Source organism: Enhydra lutris, unplaced genomic scaffold, assembly GCF_002288905.1.
Source record: "Enhydra lutris kenyoni isolate GAN:26980312 unplaced genomic scaffold, ASM228890v2 scaffoldscaffold13, whole genome shotgun sequence".
Lineage (NCBI taxonomy): Eukaryota > Metazoa > Chordata > Mammalia > Carnivora > Mustelidae > Enhydra > Enhydra lutris.
The window spans coordinates 33,316,382-33,332,334 of NW_019154097.1; the positions used below are offsets into that span (position 1 = coordinate 33,316,382).

General features: G+C 55.1%; 3 protein-coding genes across 6 annotated transcripts in view; 1 reads left to right on the forward strand and 2 right to left on the reverse strand.

Annotated features, from left to right (window-relative positions):
* The window catches only part of LOC111145543 (endonuclease G), a 3,588-nt gene extending 2,025 nt beyond the window's left edge, over positions 1-1,563 (forward strand). The window contains exon 3 of the mRNA XM_022500459.1: positions 1,232-1,563. Coding sequence (XP_022356167.1) covers positions 1,232-1,514 — 283 coding nt within the window. The 3' untranslated portion in view covers positions 1,515-1,563. The remainder of the gene's footprint in view (positions 1-1,231) is intronic.
* On the reverse strand, positions 1,528-8,689 carry LOC111145542 (SPOUT domain containing methyltransferase 1). Its single transcript, XM_022500458.1, has 12 exons — positions 8,631-8,689; positions 8,016-8,061; positions 7,628-7,753; positions 5,843-6,002; positions 5,524-5,613; positions 5,355-5,404; positions 5,015-5,145; positions 3,702-3,774; positions 3,498-3,596; positions 2,881-2,983; positions 2,591-2,738; positions 1,528-1,734 (listed from the first exon to the last, which is right to left on the reverse strand). Exons 1-12 carry the CDS (start codon positions 8,664-8,666, stop codon positions 1,666-1,668), a joined length of 1,131 nt encoding a protein of 376 aa, XP_022356166.1. The 5' UTR covers positions 8,667-8,689; the 3' UTR covers positions 1,528-1,665.
* A 5,064-nt stretch (positions 8,690-13,753) lies between these two features.
* The window catches only part of LOC111145541 (kynurenine aminotransferase 1), a 30,575-nt gene continuing 28,375 nt past the window's right edge, over positions 13,754-15,953 (reverse strand). For 3 of the 4 annotated variants that reach the window (XM_022500456.1, XM_022500457.1, XM_022500454.1), the window contains exons 9-13: positions 15,665-15,741; positions 15,436-15,525; positions 15,139-15,325; positions 14,970-15,049; positions 13,760-14,461 (exon numbers count right to left, since the gene is read on the reverse strand). In XM_022500456.1, coding sequence (XP_022356164.1) covers positions 14,219-14,461; positions 14,970-15,049; positions 15,139-15,325; positions 15,436-15,525; positions 15,665-15,741 — 677 coding nt within the window. In that variant the 3' untranslated portion in view covers positions 13,760-14,218. Of the gene's footprint in view, positions 14,462-14,969; positions 15,050-15,138; positions 15,326-15,435; positions 15,526-15,664; positions 15,742-15,953 lie in introns of all 4 variants that reach the window. The other variant, XM_022500455.1, reaches the window with a different exon arrangement.

A 15,953-nucleotide genomic window follows, 5' to 3' on the forward strand; every position in this document is an offset into this window, starting at 1 on the left:
GGGGGGGGGGGGGGGGGGGGGGGGCACTGGGGATGCCAAGGCCTACCATTCACTAGAGGCCCCCTCCTGCCACTTACCCTCCAGGGCCACCTCAGCCTCTGGGTCCACCTGCAGTGCCAAGTCACATCATCTGGTTTCTTGCCAAGGGTGTCTGTCCCCTGCTTCGGGCCCCCTCACTGCATTTCTATAGCTAGAGGCCTGTGGGATACCCGCCAAGATGGTCTCTTCTGCCCCTGGCACCAGGCCCCAAACCTGCCTCTGTTTTTCTCTCTTCTCACGTCTTGCCACGTGCCCCGACTCCCTTTCTGTCCAGACAGAAAGCCTTGCACGGGCTCCTGCTTTCACGTCTCCTCTGCTTGGAACAACCCTCCTCGCCCTTCTCCTGAAGCCAGGGTTTGACCTCAATCTCCCCGATCCCGAGTCTTCACTCTTGTCCCTCTGCAGCCCCACCTCCCAGGTAGAAGGGATCGAGCTCCCCTGGGCATGCTCAGTGAGTTTTCCGCCCACTGAAGACAGACTGGGGAGGCAAAGGGTTGTGGGGAAGCCATCAGCCCTGGAGTCCACAGGCTTCAGATGGAACCCAGGCCTGTCACCTGGTCTCTGGGTGCCATGGGCAAAGGACCTCAATATTCTTTCCTGGAAAGTGGGGATAATAGCCATTCCCTCCCTCGTGGCTGCTTAGGGGTGAAAAGGGGGTGGTGGGGGTCATTGCAGTAGGTGCTCGGCACAGGCTGACTGAGGCACCGATCATTAGCAGGTGCCTCCTGCGGCCTGCTGGAAGGAGTAGGCTCTGCTGAGGGGAAGATGGGAAGTCCTCCGTCCCGTATTCTGGGCCCCAGGCCCAGTGCACGCACTGGGAATTCAGGGTCTAGCCCACTTGGTGCCCACCCTCCACAGGAGAGGCAGACCGTAACTCTGGTTCTGCACGAATGAAGGTGAATGCCCACGAGGCATGGTTCTCTTAACAGCATTTATTGCCACCCCCCCACCCTGCCTGACCTGGTGCTGGGCCTGAGGAAAACAGGAGAAGGGTGTGTCTACCCAGCAGGGAGCACCTCCTGCCTCCTGGGGGAGCCAGGAAGGGCACGGACGCCTCCCGCTGAGGGGCAGCGCTACAGGCTGACACAAGGTTGAAGTCAGATCTGGGAAGGCTTCCTGGAGGCGCAGCCTCGGGTCTGACCAGACCCCATGGGAGCTCAGAAAGGCCACGTGTGCCCCGGTCTGCCCGCAGGACGGAGGCTGACGGGAAGTCCTACGTGAAGTACCAGGTCATCGGCAAGAACCACGTGGCGGTGCCCACCCACTTCTTCAAGGTGCTGATCCTGGAGGCAGCAGGTGGGCAAATCGAACTGCGATCCTACGTGATGCCCAACGCCCCCGTGGACGAGGCGGTCCCGCTGGAACGCTTCCTGGTGCCCATCGAGAGCATCGAGCGGGCCTCGGGGCTGCTCTTTGTGCCAAATATTCTGGCGCGGGCAGGCAGCCTCAAGGCCATCACTGCAGGCTGCAAGTGAAGGCCGCACCCCGCCAGACTGGGGCCGCTGGGCCACATTAAAGGTGGTGATTTTTGAAGACAGAAGTCCTGGTTGTGTCTGTCCCAGGGGACCCTCAGGAGCTACGGCTTCCCTCCTGCTTGCTTTGCCTGTCTTCTGCCTGAGAGCACCTTCAGCTGGGCCGGGCACCCGCCTGGGTGAGGCCAGGCTGCAGGGCGGCCAGGGAGATGAGGATGGCCTCCTGGAGGGGAAGTGCGGCCATGGGCTGGGGCCTGGGAGGCTGGCGGGTACCTGGCTGCCAGCCTCACCCACCCTGCCAGCTTCGCAGGCCTCGACTGCCCGGGACCCACTGCCAGGGGCTTGCTACCCTCTGCATGGCCCGGAGAAGTTAAGAACAAGCTCCACCCCATCCTGCCGGTCTGCCGTGGGCTGGCTGCATGCCTTCCCCGGGAAGGGCCTTGCCTCTCTGCTTCTCACTCTTCCCCTCTGTAAAATGTGCTCCTGATGTGCTAACACCTACCTTTCACAGTCAAGGTCAAGGTCAGGATTAGGGAAGTTCTCAGCCCACAGGACAGGGTGGGTTTAGGGGTTCCTGCTGGTAGGGGGTGCCCTCAAGGACAGACTGGAGCAGCCCACCTGTGTAGTCAGCCCCCTTGGAGACTACTGGAAGCCAAGGGCCTCTAGCATGCAGACCTCCCAGGACTGAGTCTCCCAGAGCTGGCTACATACTGCCCCCAACAGCACTGAGGGGCCAGTGAGGCCCAGTGCGGAGGGCTGCCCTGCCCACCATGGTCACGTGTGAGGAAGTGGAACACTGAGCAAACGGCTAGGGAAACAGGCCCAGAGCCAGGACGGCCAGGGTCTTCTGGGTCACCCAGCCTGGGAACAGATGGGTGGGCAACCACACCCAGGATTCTGGACGCCCAGCTCACCCCTACACTGTCCCTGCTGGAATTCACAATGGTGAGAGGCTGAGGCTGTCAGGAAACCATCTCCAGGGAAGGCTGGCTCAAGACCACCCCTGCTGGGACAGACCCTGGCTGGAAGCAGAACCCTGAGAGCAGCCTGGGGCGGGAGCAGGAGGCAGGCAGGCTCACCTCAGTGCGGATGGTGCGGCTGCCCTGGCTAGGACAGGTGTTGACATACAGATCGAAGAGGACACTGGGTTCAGCCACCTCTAGGTTGGGGTCAGCCTCCACTCCAGCTTCCAGCCCCTGGAGGCCCCCGAACACCACGAGAGCATGCCTGGCACCACAGGAGGAATCGGTCACTGCTCACCAGGCCACTCCTGGGACACAGGTGCCCAGTCTGTACAGCTCTGCCCCCCACCAGACATGTTTCCGGCTCCACTCCCGCTACCCTGGTCCTTGCCCCAGGCTGTACCCACCTGAAGCTGGGAAGCTGGGCGGAGGTCACATCCGAGCCTCTCTCCGATGTCCCAATGGTCAGGTCATACCCGTCTTGGAAGGGGGCCTCAGCAAACACAGCACCTAGGGGAGAGACCAGGTCACTGGGGGTCCTGCTCCAATGCCACAGCCACTGGGCTACATGTGTCTACGTACTTGGGGAGTGTGGGGGGGGGTTGGGCTGGAGAAGGGGACTCAGGTAAGGGAGCCACACCCAGCCACACAACACACATCCACTGTTGCGACTCAGCGGGGAGAAACCACACCTGTGCTAGACCAGTGACACAAAATGGAAGATGGGTGGGCAGGAGATCTGAGACCTCATATTATATCCTATACCCATCTGGTCCTTTTGTTCCATTCCCAACCCCACGGCAGATGTTTCTAGTGGATCACCACCCTTTTTCTCAGGAGTCCTTTATGGTATTCTAAGCAGCACAGTCAGGAAGATCAAGGCCCAGAGAAAGAAAGGCATTTGCCTAAGGACACAGAGTAATGTAGAAGGACAAGGACCCTGGTCTGCCTTTTGTGTCAGGCAAGGTTCTCTGTGGCCTCCCAGAGAGAGTCAGCTCTTCAAAGGAGGAAGCACTGCACTTACTGAGGCAGGAGGCCAGTCGGACTGTGTAGCCCCAGTAGAGACCGGCTTTGGTGCGAGGGTCCTGCGACGACACAACTTTTCCCCGGTAGGTCTTGCTTTCTGAAGAGGAAGTGGGGAGACTGTGAAGATGGGGCAAGGGACAAGGAGGTAGCAGGAGGCGGCTCTGAGCCCTCCGGCTGGCTAGGCTGGGAAGTTTCCAGATACCTGGGAGCTGTTTCTGGTTCAGCTGGACCGTCACTCGAAGTCCAGGCTCCAAGTTCTTGTCAATCTTCACCTCCTGGGGAGAAGCCAGGAGAAATGGGTGCTATTCCCCACAGGGCCAGCAGGTGTTCCTGTTCTCCCAGATGCTGGGGGCAGGGGGATCTGGGCAGCTGGCAAGGTACCCAAGGGGTCCAGGTCAAAAGGGTCCTTTGTCCCCTTTCTCTGGCACCTGGGCCAGACCTGCTCTCAAGAGACCATTTGTAGTGTGCCTGGGTGGCTCAGTCGGTTAAGAGGCCGACTCTGGATTTCCGCTCAAGCGCAAGATCTCAGAGTCCTGGGATCGAGTCCCAAGTGGGACTCAGCACTTAGTGCGGATTGAGACTGCTTCAAGACTCTCTCCCTCTCCCTCTGCCCTGCCCCAACCCCACCACATGAGCAGGAGCAGGCTCTCTCTCTCTCTCTCTCTTTCAAATAAATAAATCTTTAGAAAAAGAGAGACCATTCTTGCAAAACAACTACCACAAGACACTGGGCAAAGATAAATGCTCTGGGCCTGGCATGGAGCAGGAAGTATTTCGCGAGATGAAATGCCAGTCTTCTGTTTTGAACACACGTGGCTTTGTAGCCACTTCCTAGCTACAGCGGTTTGCGCAGCCACTTAATCTCTGCGAGCCTCGGTTCCCTCCTCCGTCAAAGAGCAAACCCTCCATAAACAGCCCCTGTGACACAGCCCCGGACCCTCAGCGGCAGCTGTGACGAATGACAACCAACGTCTGTATTTCGTGCCAACTCTGAATTCAGGATAGGGCACTTTCTTTCCCTTCTGAGGTTTCTCTCTCCTGTTTTCTCCTTTCGTCTGGGTCTGGGTCTAGGTCATCCTGGCCTGCATTTAGCCTGTCATTGCTGGTCTGCTTTTTGAGGGGAGGGGACCATCCACCAAGAAGGGTTTCTGTCTCTGACTCCAGAAGATCTGAGAGTAAGCAGGTGGCAGACGAAGGCGCCAATCCCAGTGTGGCTCTGCGTCCTGCCGGAGCTGCCCCAGAGGGATTCTGAACTTATTTCTGTAGGGTTTTGGTTGGGTTGTTTTGGGTCTAAGCGTGAGGACTATCTTCTGTTCATTTACTTTTTAAGAAACAGTAAATTAGCTCCGGGCTTTAGCTACCAACCCGTTTGGGGGCACTTCTTTGGCCCAAATCTACATCATGGGGGAACTGCAGGCACAGATGCCTGGGTCCAGGGCTCCCTAGACCCCGCCTGCCCTCCGTGGCCGCCGTGTGTCCAGAACGTATGTCCCAGCCTGCTCTCCCCATCCCTACCTTCTTCATGCCACAGTTGACAAAGGACCCATGGCCTGGCCGGGTGGGCCGGTCCACCACGATGCCTTCTCTGAACTCGGACTCCTCATCCTGACGCATGTGGTGAGGGCTGTCCAAGGGGTTCAGAAGCCCTGTGTGTTGGGAGATGCAAAGGCTCCTAGTGGTATGGCAGGAACACTGGAGGTCCGGTCCAAGTTTCAGGCCGGCCACAGACCTACCACTCGCCACCAGGCACAGGCGTTGCCCTGCCTGGGCCAGTTTTCTCAACTGCACAGCCATTTCTCAGGGTCTGGGAGATGAACCCTGAGAAATGGGGGTTAGTACCCCCTTGCAGCCTTACCTGCAAACTGGAGATCCTGGTGCTTGGGGAAGAACGCCTTTCTTAGGTACCTAGTCAAGAACATGGATCTCAGGAAGTTTGTGGGGGAGGCTGCCCCTGACTGACCTGCCCCTCGACCACCCTGCTCCTCCCCGTCAAGTTCAGGGAAGTCCGCCCCGCACGCCCTCACTGTGGACACTCCAGGTACTGCAGGATCCGAGCAAGCTGCACGCATGCCTGCCCTTTCTTGCCAACTCCCCTGAATTCTCCCTCCACGGTCCTGGAAAGAGAAAGACAAGAGTTTCCAGAGCCTACTGTGCTCCCTTCGAGAGTTCCTCTACCCAATCTGACCCCTGCAGTGCCCCTGCTTTGTGACTCTTCCCACCAGATTCACCAGGGGCAGTGTTCTCAGCCCAGGCAAGTAGGCAGCGACAAGGACGAAGCAAAGTCAATCCTAGCAGTCCCTCCCTCCTTGCTGAGGCCCCGTGCACTGCTGGATGGCCCCTCACTTGGCATCCTGGCCTTCTTCATCGAACACTACAATCTCATCCACACAGAAGATGGTGCAGGCTCTGGCGATCTGGCCAGCCAGGTAGGTGCGAAGCTCTGGTGACTGGGCATTGTCCAGGATAGAGCCTGGCAGGGCCACGCTCAGGGTGTAGGGCCGACCTGGGAAGTGGAAGGGCATTCATGGTCAGTCTGAGAGGCTAGAGCTGAGCTTTCCCTCCCTCCCTCTAATCCCAGAGCCCAGAGTTAGAGAACTTTCCCCTGGGAGGAATTTTGAGGCCAGCAAAATAGATCCAACTCCCCTTTCCAGGCCTCAATCTACCCAGGAGGAAAATGGACCTCCTGGTCCCCAAGGCTCCCGTGAGCAGGGCACACCACTGGGCAAGGCTGGAGAGTGGTTAGAGGCACTGGCCAAGTTCATATGCTGGCTCTGCCCGTTACTCCCTCAGTTCTCCAGCTGGCAAATGGGGATAATAAAAAGAACTAATGTTATTAGACCTTTTCTGTATGCATTTACCCCATAACCCTAAGAACTATTACTATGATCCCCATCGAGAGGTGGGACCCAGAGAGATCAAACATGTGGCCCAAGGTCACACAAAAGGCAAGACAGCTGAGATATGGGTTTAGGCTAACTCCAGGGAGATCACCATATTCTCCCTCCCAGAGTCGCCCAAAGGGAGCCATATAAGGGAACACTCAGGAAGCATTTCCTTGGTGTCTGAAACAGCTCACATGCTGTTTCTGTCCCCACTGTCACCGTCCTCACTGGTAACCAATGGGCTTAGAAGGCACATTATGACACACCCTAACCCTCCTGAGGTTTGAATCTAGACAAGGAGAAAAGATACAATTTGTTAGGGTAGATCCAGATATACTGATGTGGAAGGACACACAGGGCACAATGTGGAATGAGAAAAACCAGGTCCAGAAGCTAATGGATAAAGTGGTCTCACTTTTGTAAAACTGTATCTATATATTCGCTACATATGTATCTATGAGTGGATATAACATAACATCTGGAGAAACTTACACTGTCAGGTTTGCTGGGATTTTTCTTTTCTACAGTATTCTGCATTTTCGGGAGGGGGGCTGTTTTGAACAGGTATTATTTAACAAGAGAAAAAAAAGGCAAACTCTTATTATAATCAAAATAAGGGGTGCCTGGCTGGCTTAGTTCGTAGAGCATGCAACTCTTGATCTCAGGGTTGAGCATGCAACTCTTGATCTCAGGGTTGTGAGTTCAAGCCCCATGTTGGGTGTAGAGCTTCCTTAAAAAACAAAATCAAAATAAGGAAATGAAAAACTCGATTAAAGCACACAGAAAGTGCTCAATAAAAAGTAAAAAAAATAGGGGTGCCTGGGTGGCTCAGTGGGTTAAATCCTCTGCCTTCAGCTCAGGTCATGATCCCGGAGTCCCAGGATCAACCACCGAATCAGGCTCTCTGCTCAGCAGGGGGCTTGCTTCCACCTCTCTCTCTCTGCCTATCTCTCTGCCTACTTGTGATCTCTGCCTGTCAGATAAATAATCTTTAAAAAAAAAAAAAAAAGTAAAAATATAACTGTCATTATGATGATGATGATGAGTTCTGGAGGTGTAAAGTTATGATATGTGATGTTTAGGCTCTGAAAGACCGAAATCTACCTAAGTATGAGGTTAGGACCCAGGTTTTCCCATTCTCTGGGCCTCAGTTTCTCCCTCGGGACCAGATGTCTGGACCCACTGGTCTCTAACATCTCTTCCAGATAGGACATTCTCTTCCCTGCCCACGACCCAGCCTGCTCACCCTGGTCCTCCCTCTGTGCAGCTGCCTCTTCTTCCCGCTGGAGCTTTGCCTGCTCCTCCTGTGCCCGCTGCCGCTCCAGTTTTTTCATCAGCTTGAGATCCTTCCACTTCTTTTTCTCCTCTTTCTCTGGAGAAGAGGACACGTGGATTGGTGGAGGGGAGAGGGACTTGGAGGGAGAAGGACATGGAGCAGTCCTGGAGATGGTGCCCTCCTGGTAAGGTCTGCCTGGGCTCTCCAGTGTTGCTTAGTGAGCCCTTCCTTTCCCGCTTTGGGTGCTGGGCGACCCAGAGGGACAAACCCGAAGGCTCTGCTCAGGTTCCCCAGCGCCCTGCTGGAGCAGCCTCCGGCAAGGCTAAACAGATCCCCTCCCCTCCAGCCCCTTACTTACTCTGCTGCTTCCATTTTCGCCACTCGACTCTTTGGCCATGTTCACCCTAGAGCAGGACTCGGAAGAGGTATAGGATTGAGGCTGAATGATCACGACTGGGAGGGGGTCCTGCCTATCAACGGAGGTAGTGAGGAAACCACGGAACGCCCCCACAGTGCCGCGGCTGGCAGAGTAGGACTGAGTCTGACACTTTGCAAGTACTCAAGTTGTTGAATCGCGTCTGACAGGAGAGAAGAGGAAACTGAAGCTCAGGGGGAGACCTGCCTACTGCCGCCCTGGGAGTCAGAAGAAATGCGCCACGAAAGGGCTCGAGAAGGCGGGCAGGGTCCCACCCCCTGAATCCAAGCCTCGGTCGGAGTAGCCGCAAGGCGCTCCAGCAATGGGTTACCTGACGCTGTCCCGGCCCTGGCTCGGACCCTGGCACCTACCCCCGGTTCCTACCCGGGCAGGAGCGCACGCGGCCGCCAGTATGAGGCACCTCGGGGCTCCCGGCCTCGGATCAGCGACGAGCAGGGAGCGGGAGGCTCGGCCTGGCCTCGCCACGGGCCCCCACACGTTCCGTTCTCGCGCCTCCACCCACTGTCCTGCCCCGAGACCCCAGCTCCCGCCACTTACCGGGCCGCAGGGCCGCTTCTTCACGCGCTCCGCCATGTTCGTCGCACACCGTCGGCCACGCCCTGCCAATCAGACTCACCCCTTCCGGCCACACCTCCTCCGAGCCGTCCAATCGGAAAGCCAATGGCATGCGGGGGCGTGGCTAGGCGTCCTGAGGCTTTGCGAGCGCGTGGCCTGGGACTCGCAGGCTGGTTGAGCAGAGTGCGCGCAGACAGCGGGGGCCGAGCCGGGGCGGGTCTTGTCGCAAGCTTCGGGGGTCCAAAGGGCAACTTGTGCAATGCTGTCCCGGATCCTTGGACGGCCGGAGAGCCGCCCTCCGTTTCCACACGAGCGCGACACTTAAAACTCAGCTCGATTTTATTTTACTTGGGGACCCTGAAGCCCAGAGCTGAAGTGTGATTCAGAGCTGGAAATGATCTTAGAATTTAATAGAGTTTTTAAATTTAAATTTAAAATTTTTAAAAGATTTTATTTATTTGACAGAGATCGCAAGCAGGCAGAGAGGCAGGCAGAGAGAGGAGAAAGCAGGCTCCCCGCCGAGCAGAGAGCCTGATGGGGGCTTGATCCCAGGACCCTGAGATCATGACCGGAGCCGAAAGCAGAGGCTTAACCCACTGAGCCACCCAGGCGCCCCGAATCCAGTTTTTTTTAATAGATGCATTCATTTACTCTCTTTTAATTAATAGACTTTATTTTTTATTTTTTTAAAGATTTTATTTATTTATTTGATAGAGATCACAAGTAGGCAGAGAGGCAGGCAGAGAGAGAGGGGGGAAGCAGGCTCCCCGCTGAGCAGAGAGCCAGATGCAGCGCTCCATCCCAGGACCCTGAGATCATGACCCGAGCTGAAGGCAGAGGCTTTAACCCACTGAGCCACCCAGGCGCCCCAATAGACTTTATTTTTTAGAGCAGATTTAGGTTTATCAAAAATTGAACACATATGGGGCGCCTGGGTGGCTCAGTGGGTTAAGCCGCTGCCTTCGGCTCAGGTCATGATCTCAGAGTCCTGGGATCGAGCCCCGCATCGGGCTCTCTGCTCTCTAGGGGAGCCTGCTTCCTCCTCTCTCTCTGCCTGCCTCTCTGCCTGCTTGTGATCTCTCTGTCAAATAAATAAATAAAATCTTTAAAAAAAAAAAAAAAAAAATTGAACACATAGTACAGAGTTCCCATATACCCCTTCTCCACTACTCGTTTCCCCCATCCTCAACATCTTGCCTTACTTCGTAGGTTTACTGTAGTTGATGAACCAATGTTGATACAGTGTTATTAACTAAAGTCCATAGTTTACATTAGGGTTCTTTCTTTGTGTTGTACATTCTGCAGGTTTTGGCAAAGACATAATGTCAGGTGTCTACTGTCACAGTACGGTACAAAATAAGTCCACTACCCTAAAAATCCTGTTCCTCCTACCCTCTTCCAAGTCCCTGGCAATCACTAATCTTTTTTTACTATCTCTTTAGTTTTGTCTTTCCCAGAATGTCATATAATTGGGATCTAAGTATGTAGCCTTTTTATTTATTCATTTTTATTTTTATTTATTTTTTCAAGATTTTATTTATTTATTTACAGAGAGAGAGATCACAAGTAGGCAGAAAGGCAGGCAGAGAGGGGGAAGCAGGCTCCCTGCTGAGCAGAGAGCCCAATGGGGGGCTCGATCCCATGACCCTGGGATCATGACCTAAGCCAAAGGCAGAGGCCTAACCCACTGAGCCACACGGGTGCCCCCATTTATTCATTTTTAATTACTTATTTTAAATAAGCTCTACACCCATGGTGGGGCTGAACCCACAATCCTGAAATCAAGAGTTACTGGCTCTATCAATGGAGCCCTAGAAAGGCACCCCTAGAAAGCATGTAGCCTTTTCACACACCCTTTCATTAAGCAATTTGCATTTCAGTTTCTTCCATGATTTCTCATGGATTGATAGTTCATTTCTTTCCATTGCTCAATACTATTCCATTGCAGGGATATGCCAAAGTTCGTTTATCCAGTCACCATTTGAAGGATATCTGATTGCTCCCAGTCCATGCAGGGTTTTGCGTGGACAGGAATTTTCAGCTCACTTGCGTCAATAGCTGGGAGCCTGACTGCTGGATTGGGGTGTTGAGACGGATGAGCTTTGTGAAACACTGCCAAACTAGCTTTGGAAGTGACTAGACCATTTGCACTACTGCCTGCCATGAATGAGCTAAGCTTTTTCTTATGTTAGTAAATCTGAGGGGTACCTGGGTGGCTCAGTCGGTTAAGCATCCTCCTTCGGCTCAGGACATGATCTCAAGGTCTTGGAGTTGAGCCCTGGTCCCCCAGGTCAGGCTCTCTGCTCAGAGGGGAGTCTGCTTCTCTCTCCCCCTCTGCCCCTCCCCCTGGCTCAGGCACACCCACACTCACACTTGCACGCTCTCTCTCTCTCAAATAAAGGAAATCTTAAAATATATACATATATAATAAAAAGAATAAATAAATTTGAGTTAATATTTATTCAATCAATTTGTTTTTTAAAAATTTTATTTATTTATTTGACAGAGAGAGAGATCACAAGTAGGTAAAGAGGCAGGCAGGGCGGAGGGGGGGAGCAGACTCCCTGCTGAACAGAGAGCCTGATGCGGGCCCAGGACCTTGGGATCACGACCTGAGCCGAAGGCAGAGGCTTTAATCCACTGAGCCACCCAGGTGCCCCAGAGCAGGGCCTATTTTGAGGCTGGAACAGGGACACAGTGGTAAGCAAAAGCAGATCCTGATCTGGAGCTTACAACCAAAGAGAGACTGATTTCTTTCTTTCTTTCTTTTTAGATTTTTTTTTTTTTTTTTTTTTAGATTTTATTTATTTACTTGACAGAGATCACAAGTAGGCAGAGAGGCAGGCAGAAGCAGGCTCCCTGCTGAGCAGAGAGCCCGATGCGGGGCTCAATCCCAGGACCCTGGGATCATGACCTGGGCTGGAGGCAGAGGCTTTAACCCACTGAGCCACCCAGGCTCCCCTCTTTTTAAATTTTTTAATTTAAAAATTATTTTCATTTTTCTATGTTTTTAAGTAAGCTCTAGGTCCAACATGGTGCTTGAACTCCACCCCAAGGTCAAGAGCTACGTGCTTTACTGACTGAGCCAGCCAGGTGCCCCGAGGAGAGATTAATTTCCAGTTCAGTGTATGTGTTAACATTCTGGGGTGGTGTTGCTTTCCCTAGCCTCTCCCTCCCCTCTCTGAATATGAAGGCAGATCATTTCTGCACCTCAGACAGATCTGCCCTCTCCTGCTAACTGAGGTTACCCAGTCTGAGATCTGGAACTTCTGATGAGTCATGGATTTGAGTTATTGGCAGATTATAGATTGGTTCATGAGACACAGAACCTCTGGTGGGGGTGGTTCTATGAATGAAATCTATGGGTTTACCCCGGCAGGGAATTTCTTGCCATTGGGCTATGAGTAGTATGGCCAAGGGCCTCCAAGCTTGGGCCTCTGAGCTGGTATTTTGCTTCACAGTCTTGACTTTGGAACTGTGGGAGCAAGTACCAAGTCCTGGCTTAGAAGGGAAGGGAGGGTTCACAGCGCAGAGAGCCCTCCAACGGCAAATCTCTGACCCCAGGTGGATGTCCCACACTTCAGTTTAATTCTGACCATTGGCGAGATCCTAGAGGTTAAGGGCTCAGTCCCACCAGACCACCTCCCCCCACCCCCGCCATTTCAAATGCCAGGATAGATTGGGACATTTCCAGATTGGGGCATTTCCAGCGTTCCCCTGGAGTTCAGTAATTCCATGAAATGATTCACAGCACTCAGGAAGGTACTGTACTCACATTTTCATTATAAAGGATACAACGCAGGGACAGCCCAACGGGAGAGATGCACAGAATAAGGTTTTGGGGGAGGAAGGTCCACGAACTTCCGTGCCCTCTCCCGATGCATCACCCTCCCCTCACATTGCTGTGTTCGACAACCCAGAAGCTCCCCGAGCCTCACTGATTCAGGGTTTTTTAGGTGGGGTTTTATTCCATATGTACGATTGCTTAAATCATTGGCCAAGGGAAGGGACAACTCAAGGTTCAATCCCTTTCCCCTCCATCGGGGCCTGCGGTTGGGACTGAAAGCTCTGACCCTCTACTGACATAGTCCAAGGGGCTTATTATGAGTACAAAAAACAGTCCTAGGGGCGCCTGGGTGGCTCAGTCAGTTAAGTGTTTGCCGGGGGCTCAGCTCATGATCGCAGGGTACTGGGATCGAGCCCCGATTGGCTCCCTGCTCCACGGGAAGCCTGTTTCTCCCTCTCCCCACCCCCTGTTCATCTCTCTCTCTCTCTCAAGTAAATAAATAAAATCTTTAAAAAGGAAAAAAAGAGACAAAAACAAAAGACAGTCCTATCTCTCAGCGAATTCCGAGGGTTTTAGGAGCTCTGTGCCAGCAACCAGGAACAAACACTAAATACACCCTATTATGTTGCATGTTGCCATCAGCTCCCCCAATTAAAAGGCTCACAGGAGCAAACACATGGGCCTGCAATGTAAGGGCGACTTCAAGCCCCGAGCACCACCTTCCAAATGAATTTAGGGTTACTGTTGCTTTCCAGAGAGATGCCCACCCCCAGGAACAAGGCTGCTTCTACCTTGGCAAGCCGGATGGCTTTGGGCAAGTCACATCACCTCCAAAGTGGCTTCCCCGCCTGTAAAATGCAGACAGTAACTCCCATCTCAAAAGTTTGTTTAACAAGGTGGTGGGCATCTTGGCCCTGGACACAGGGAGGTACACAATTACATGAGCTACTTCTTCCCCCTTCTGCTTAAACTTCCTGACCCTCCTGGCCTACGCTCTGACCCCCTGTGAGACAGGAGACTGTTCGTGTCTTCCCTTTCAGACGCTCACCAGAGGCCCCCACCTCCTGCACACGCGCACAATGTGCCACAGTCACAACCCTCCATCTGAGCCCTGGGTTCTAGGCCCGGTTTTACCACTAACCGTGACTTCGGACAAGACCCCAGTCCCTGCCCTGCTTCGGGCCTCGGTTTTACTCCACAAAACACATTTGTACAAACAGGGGCTGGGATCTAAGGGGCTGGGATCTGAGGTGCCTTCTGCTCTGCCCCTGTTCCCATCAGCCATCAGCACCACCGTGTGAAGCAGAGAAGCCACTAATAAGAGTGTAAATAACTTATAACTTTATTATGGATGAAAAGTACTCGCTTGAGAACTCGAGCCTAAAGACCACTTCCCGAGGTTACCTAAGCAGATAAGGAAAGGAAGGGATGCCGGAGCCTGGGCTGGGGCCAGGGCAGGGCTGGGACTCAAGGCCAGGACACTGTTGGACTCTGTTCCCTTGAGTCCCAGACAAGGAGGGGACCCAAGACTCTGTGACCCAATCTAGGGAGAAGCAGGGAGAGGCCCGGGTCAGGTCCACCTTCCCACCATGACAGGAATACAGGTCCTGTGGGAAGCGCGTGCTCCAGAACCCACCAAGACCAAGAAGGAGGGCTCTTCCCTGGGGACATCCTGTGTGGAGGAGTAGGCAGCCCCAAGTTCTATCTACGCCCAGCCTGGGAGGGGCTGACAACCGGGCACAGAGCAAGCGGGAACCAGGCGGGGCCACGTCAGGGCCTGAGCTCATCCTTCCACTTCTGCAGCTTCTCGTCCATGGCCTGGAGCGTGGACTCGTCCTGCACCAACACAGGTCAGTCCTACCCCTCCCTCCCCACAGCACCAGTGGGCCACGGGGAGCTTGCGGAGGTCCTCTCTCCCCTCCAAACCCCCGTCCTTTACCTTCACAAAACAGAAGCGGACATAGTGGTCAAATTGCTTCCGATGTGGGGTGCTGTAGAAGACGGAGACCGGGATGGCCGCCAAGCCCTAGGGAGGAGGAAGCCCACGTCTGAGAGCCTCCCCACAGCACGGCAGGCCCTGGCTCTGGGGGACAGAGAGCTTCCTGTCATGGGCTGGGGCAGGGACAGTTAGCTTGGATGCAGCACCTCCCAGGGGTGGGTCAAGGTCAGAGGAAAAGAATGGCGGAGCATGGTTCCCAGTCCCTCCCTGTGTAGGGGGGGTGAAGGCTGGGGGCGGGGAAACAGGGGGGGCGTGCCATGTGTTAGATCAGGGCAGACACAGAGAAGAAATCAACCTCAGCGTCAGAGCCCAGAGCCCACCCAGCTGGGCATTAATGCGCCAACCCCACACCCTACAGCAGACAAGCCGGCCAAAGCCCGGAGAGCCCAGGGATGCCCGCCAGCCCGCACGGCATCTTTCTGCAAATTCCAGACAGAGATGCACCCTGGTCCTAGAGCTGATAGCAGACGCTGGGCTGGACTGGGGGCCTGGCCTCTAATAGCGCCCACGGGGGCCCTGGCCGAGCCCAGCCCACCTTGTTCCTGATCATCCACTTGACGAAGCGACTGTCGTAGGGCTCATCTGCATCGCCTGGCAAGTCCGGCATCTGGGTCTCTGGGGGACAGAAGCCACGCTGAGCCCCGGCCGCCTCCAGCCACCGCCCTCCCGCCCTGCTTCTGCCCGGCCTGGCCAGTCCTGCTCACTGAAGTCTGAGATGTCTGCGATGAGGAAGTAGCTGCCCTGGGGGACCACGGGCCTCAGGCCCACAGACTGCAGACTGCGAATCATGTGGTCCCGGTAACGCCGCACAGCTTGCGGCAGCTGCACGAAGTAGCTGCTGGGTTGGCCAAAGTGCAGTTGCTCGTGCTGGAAGCTCTGGGCCACGGCGGCCTGCGGAGGGTGGGCGCGCACGGGGCGGGGCTGATCGGACGGGGGAGGGAGGCTGGCCTGGGCTCTGTGGCGCCCCTCCCCCCGGGGCGGGGTCCCCTGCCTCTCCTCACCTGGCCCTGCGTGGGACAGTGATAGACAGTGTTCTGGTGGACGGTACGCAGGTGCTTCAGGAGACTGTCCGGGCCCAGGGCCCAGCCGACCTGGACCGGGAACACAGGGAGGGGGTGAGGCCCTCTGGGGCCTGGCCACCCCCTTTCCTAATTCCCATTGCAGCCTTGCCTGGCCCGGATCATGGGGGGAGGCGGTACCCCGACAGTACGCCCACCCTCGTCGACTCACCTTCCAGCCGGTGGCGCTGAAGCTCTTGCCAGCGCTGCCAATGGTCAGGGTGCGCTCCCACATGCCAGGGAGGCTGGCTGCCCAAGGCCAGAGAGAGACACTGCTCAGCCGGGGGTGGGAGGGGTTGGTGGCCAGGCCCCAGGCGCGCATCGGGCTCTGGGCACCCCGGCCCCTGCTAGGTGCTAAACTATTTTCGGGGCTCATCTGAGCCCATGTTCATGACCACCCCTGGGGGCAGTGCCATTGCATCCTCCTGCTCTCTGAGAGGCTAAGTCACTGCCCCAGGTCA

Bases quoted from the DNA above. Each gene is read 5' to 3' on its own strand.
- LOC111145542 (XM_022500458.1), bottom strand. From the start codon at position 8,666: ATGGCGGAGCGCGTGAAGAAGCGGCCCTGCGGCCCG. The intron at 5,405-5,523 runs GTGAGGGCGTGC...GTTCTTGACTAG, and splicing joins CAGTACCTGGAGTGTCCACA to GTACCTAAGAAAGGCGTTCT. The intron at 2,739-2,880 runs GTGGGTACAGCC...CTGTGGTGCCAG, and splicing joins GCCCAGCTTCCCAGCTTCAG to GCATGCTCTCGTGGTGTTCG.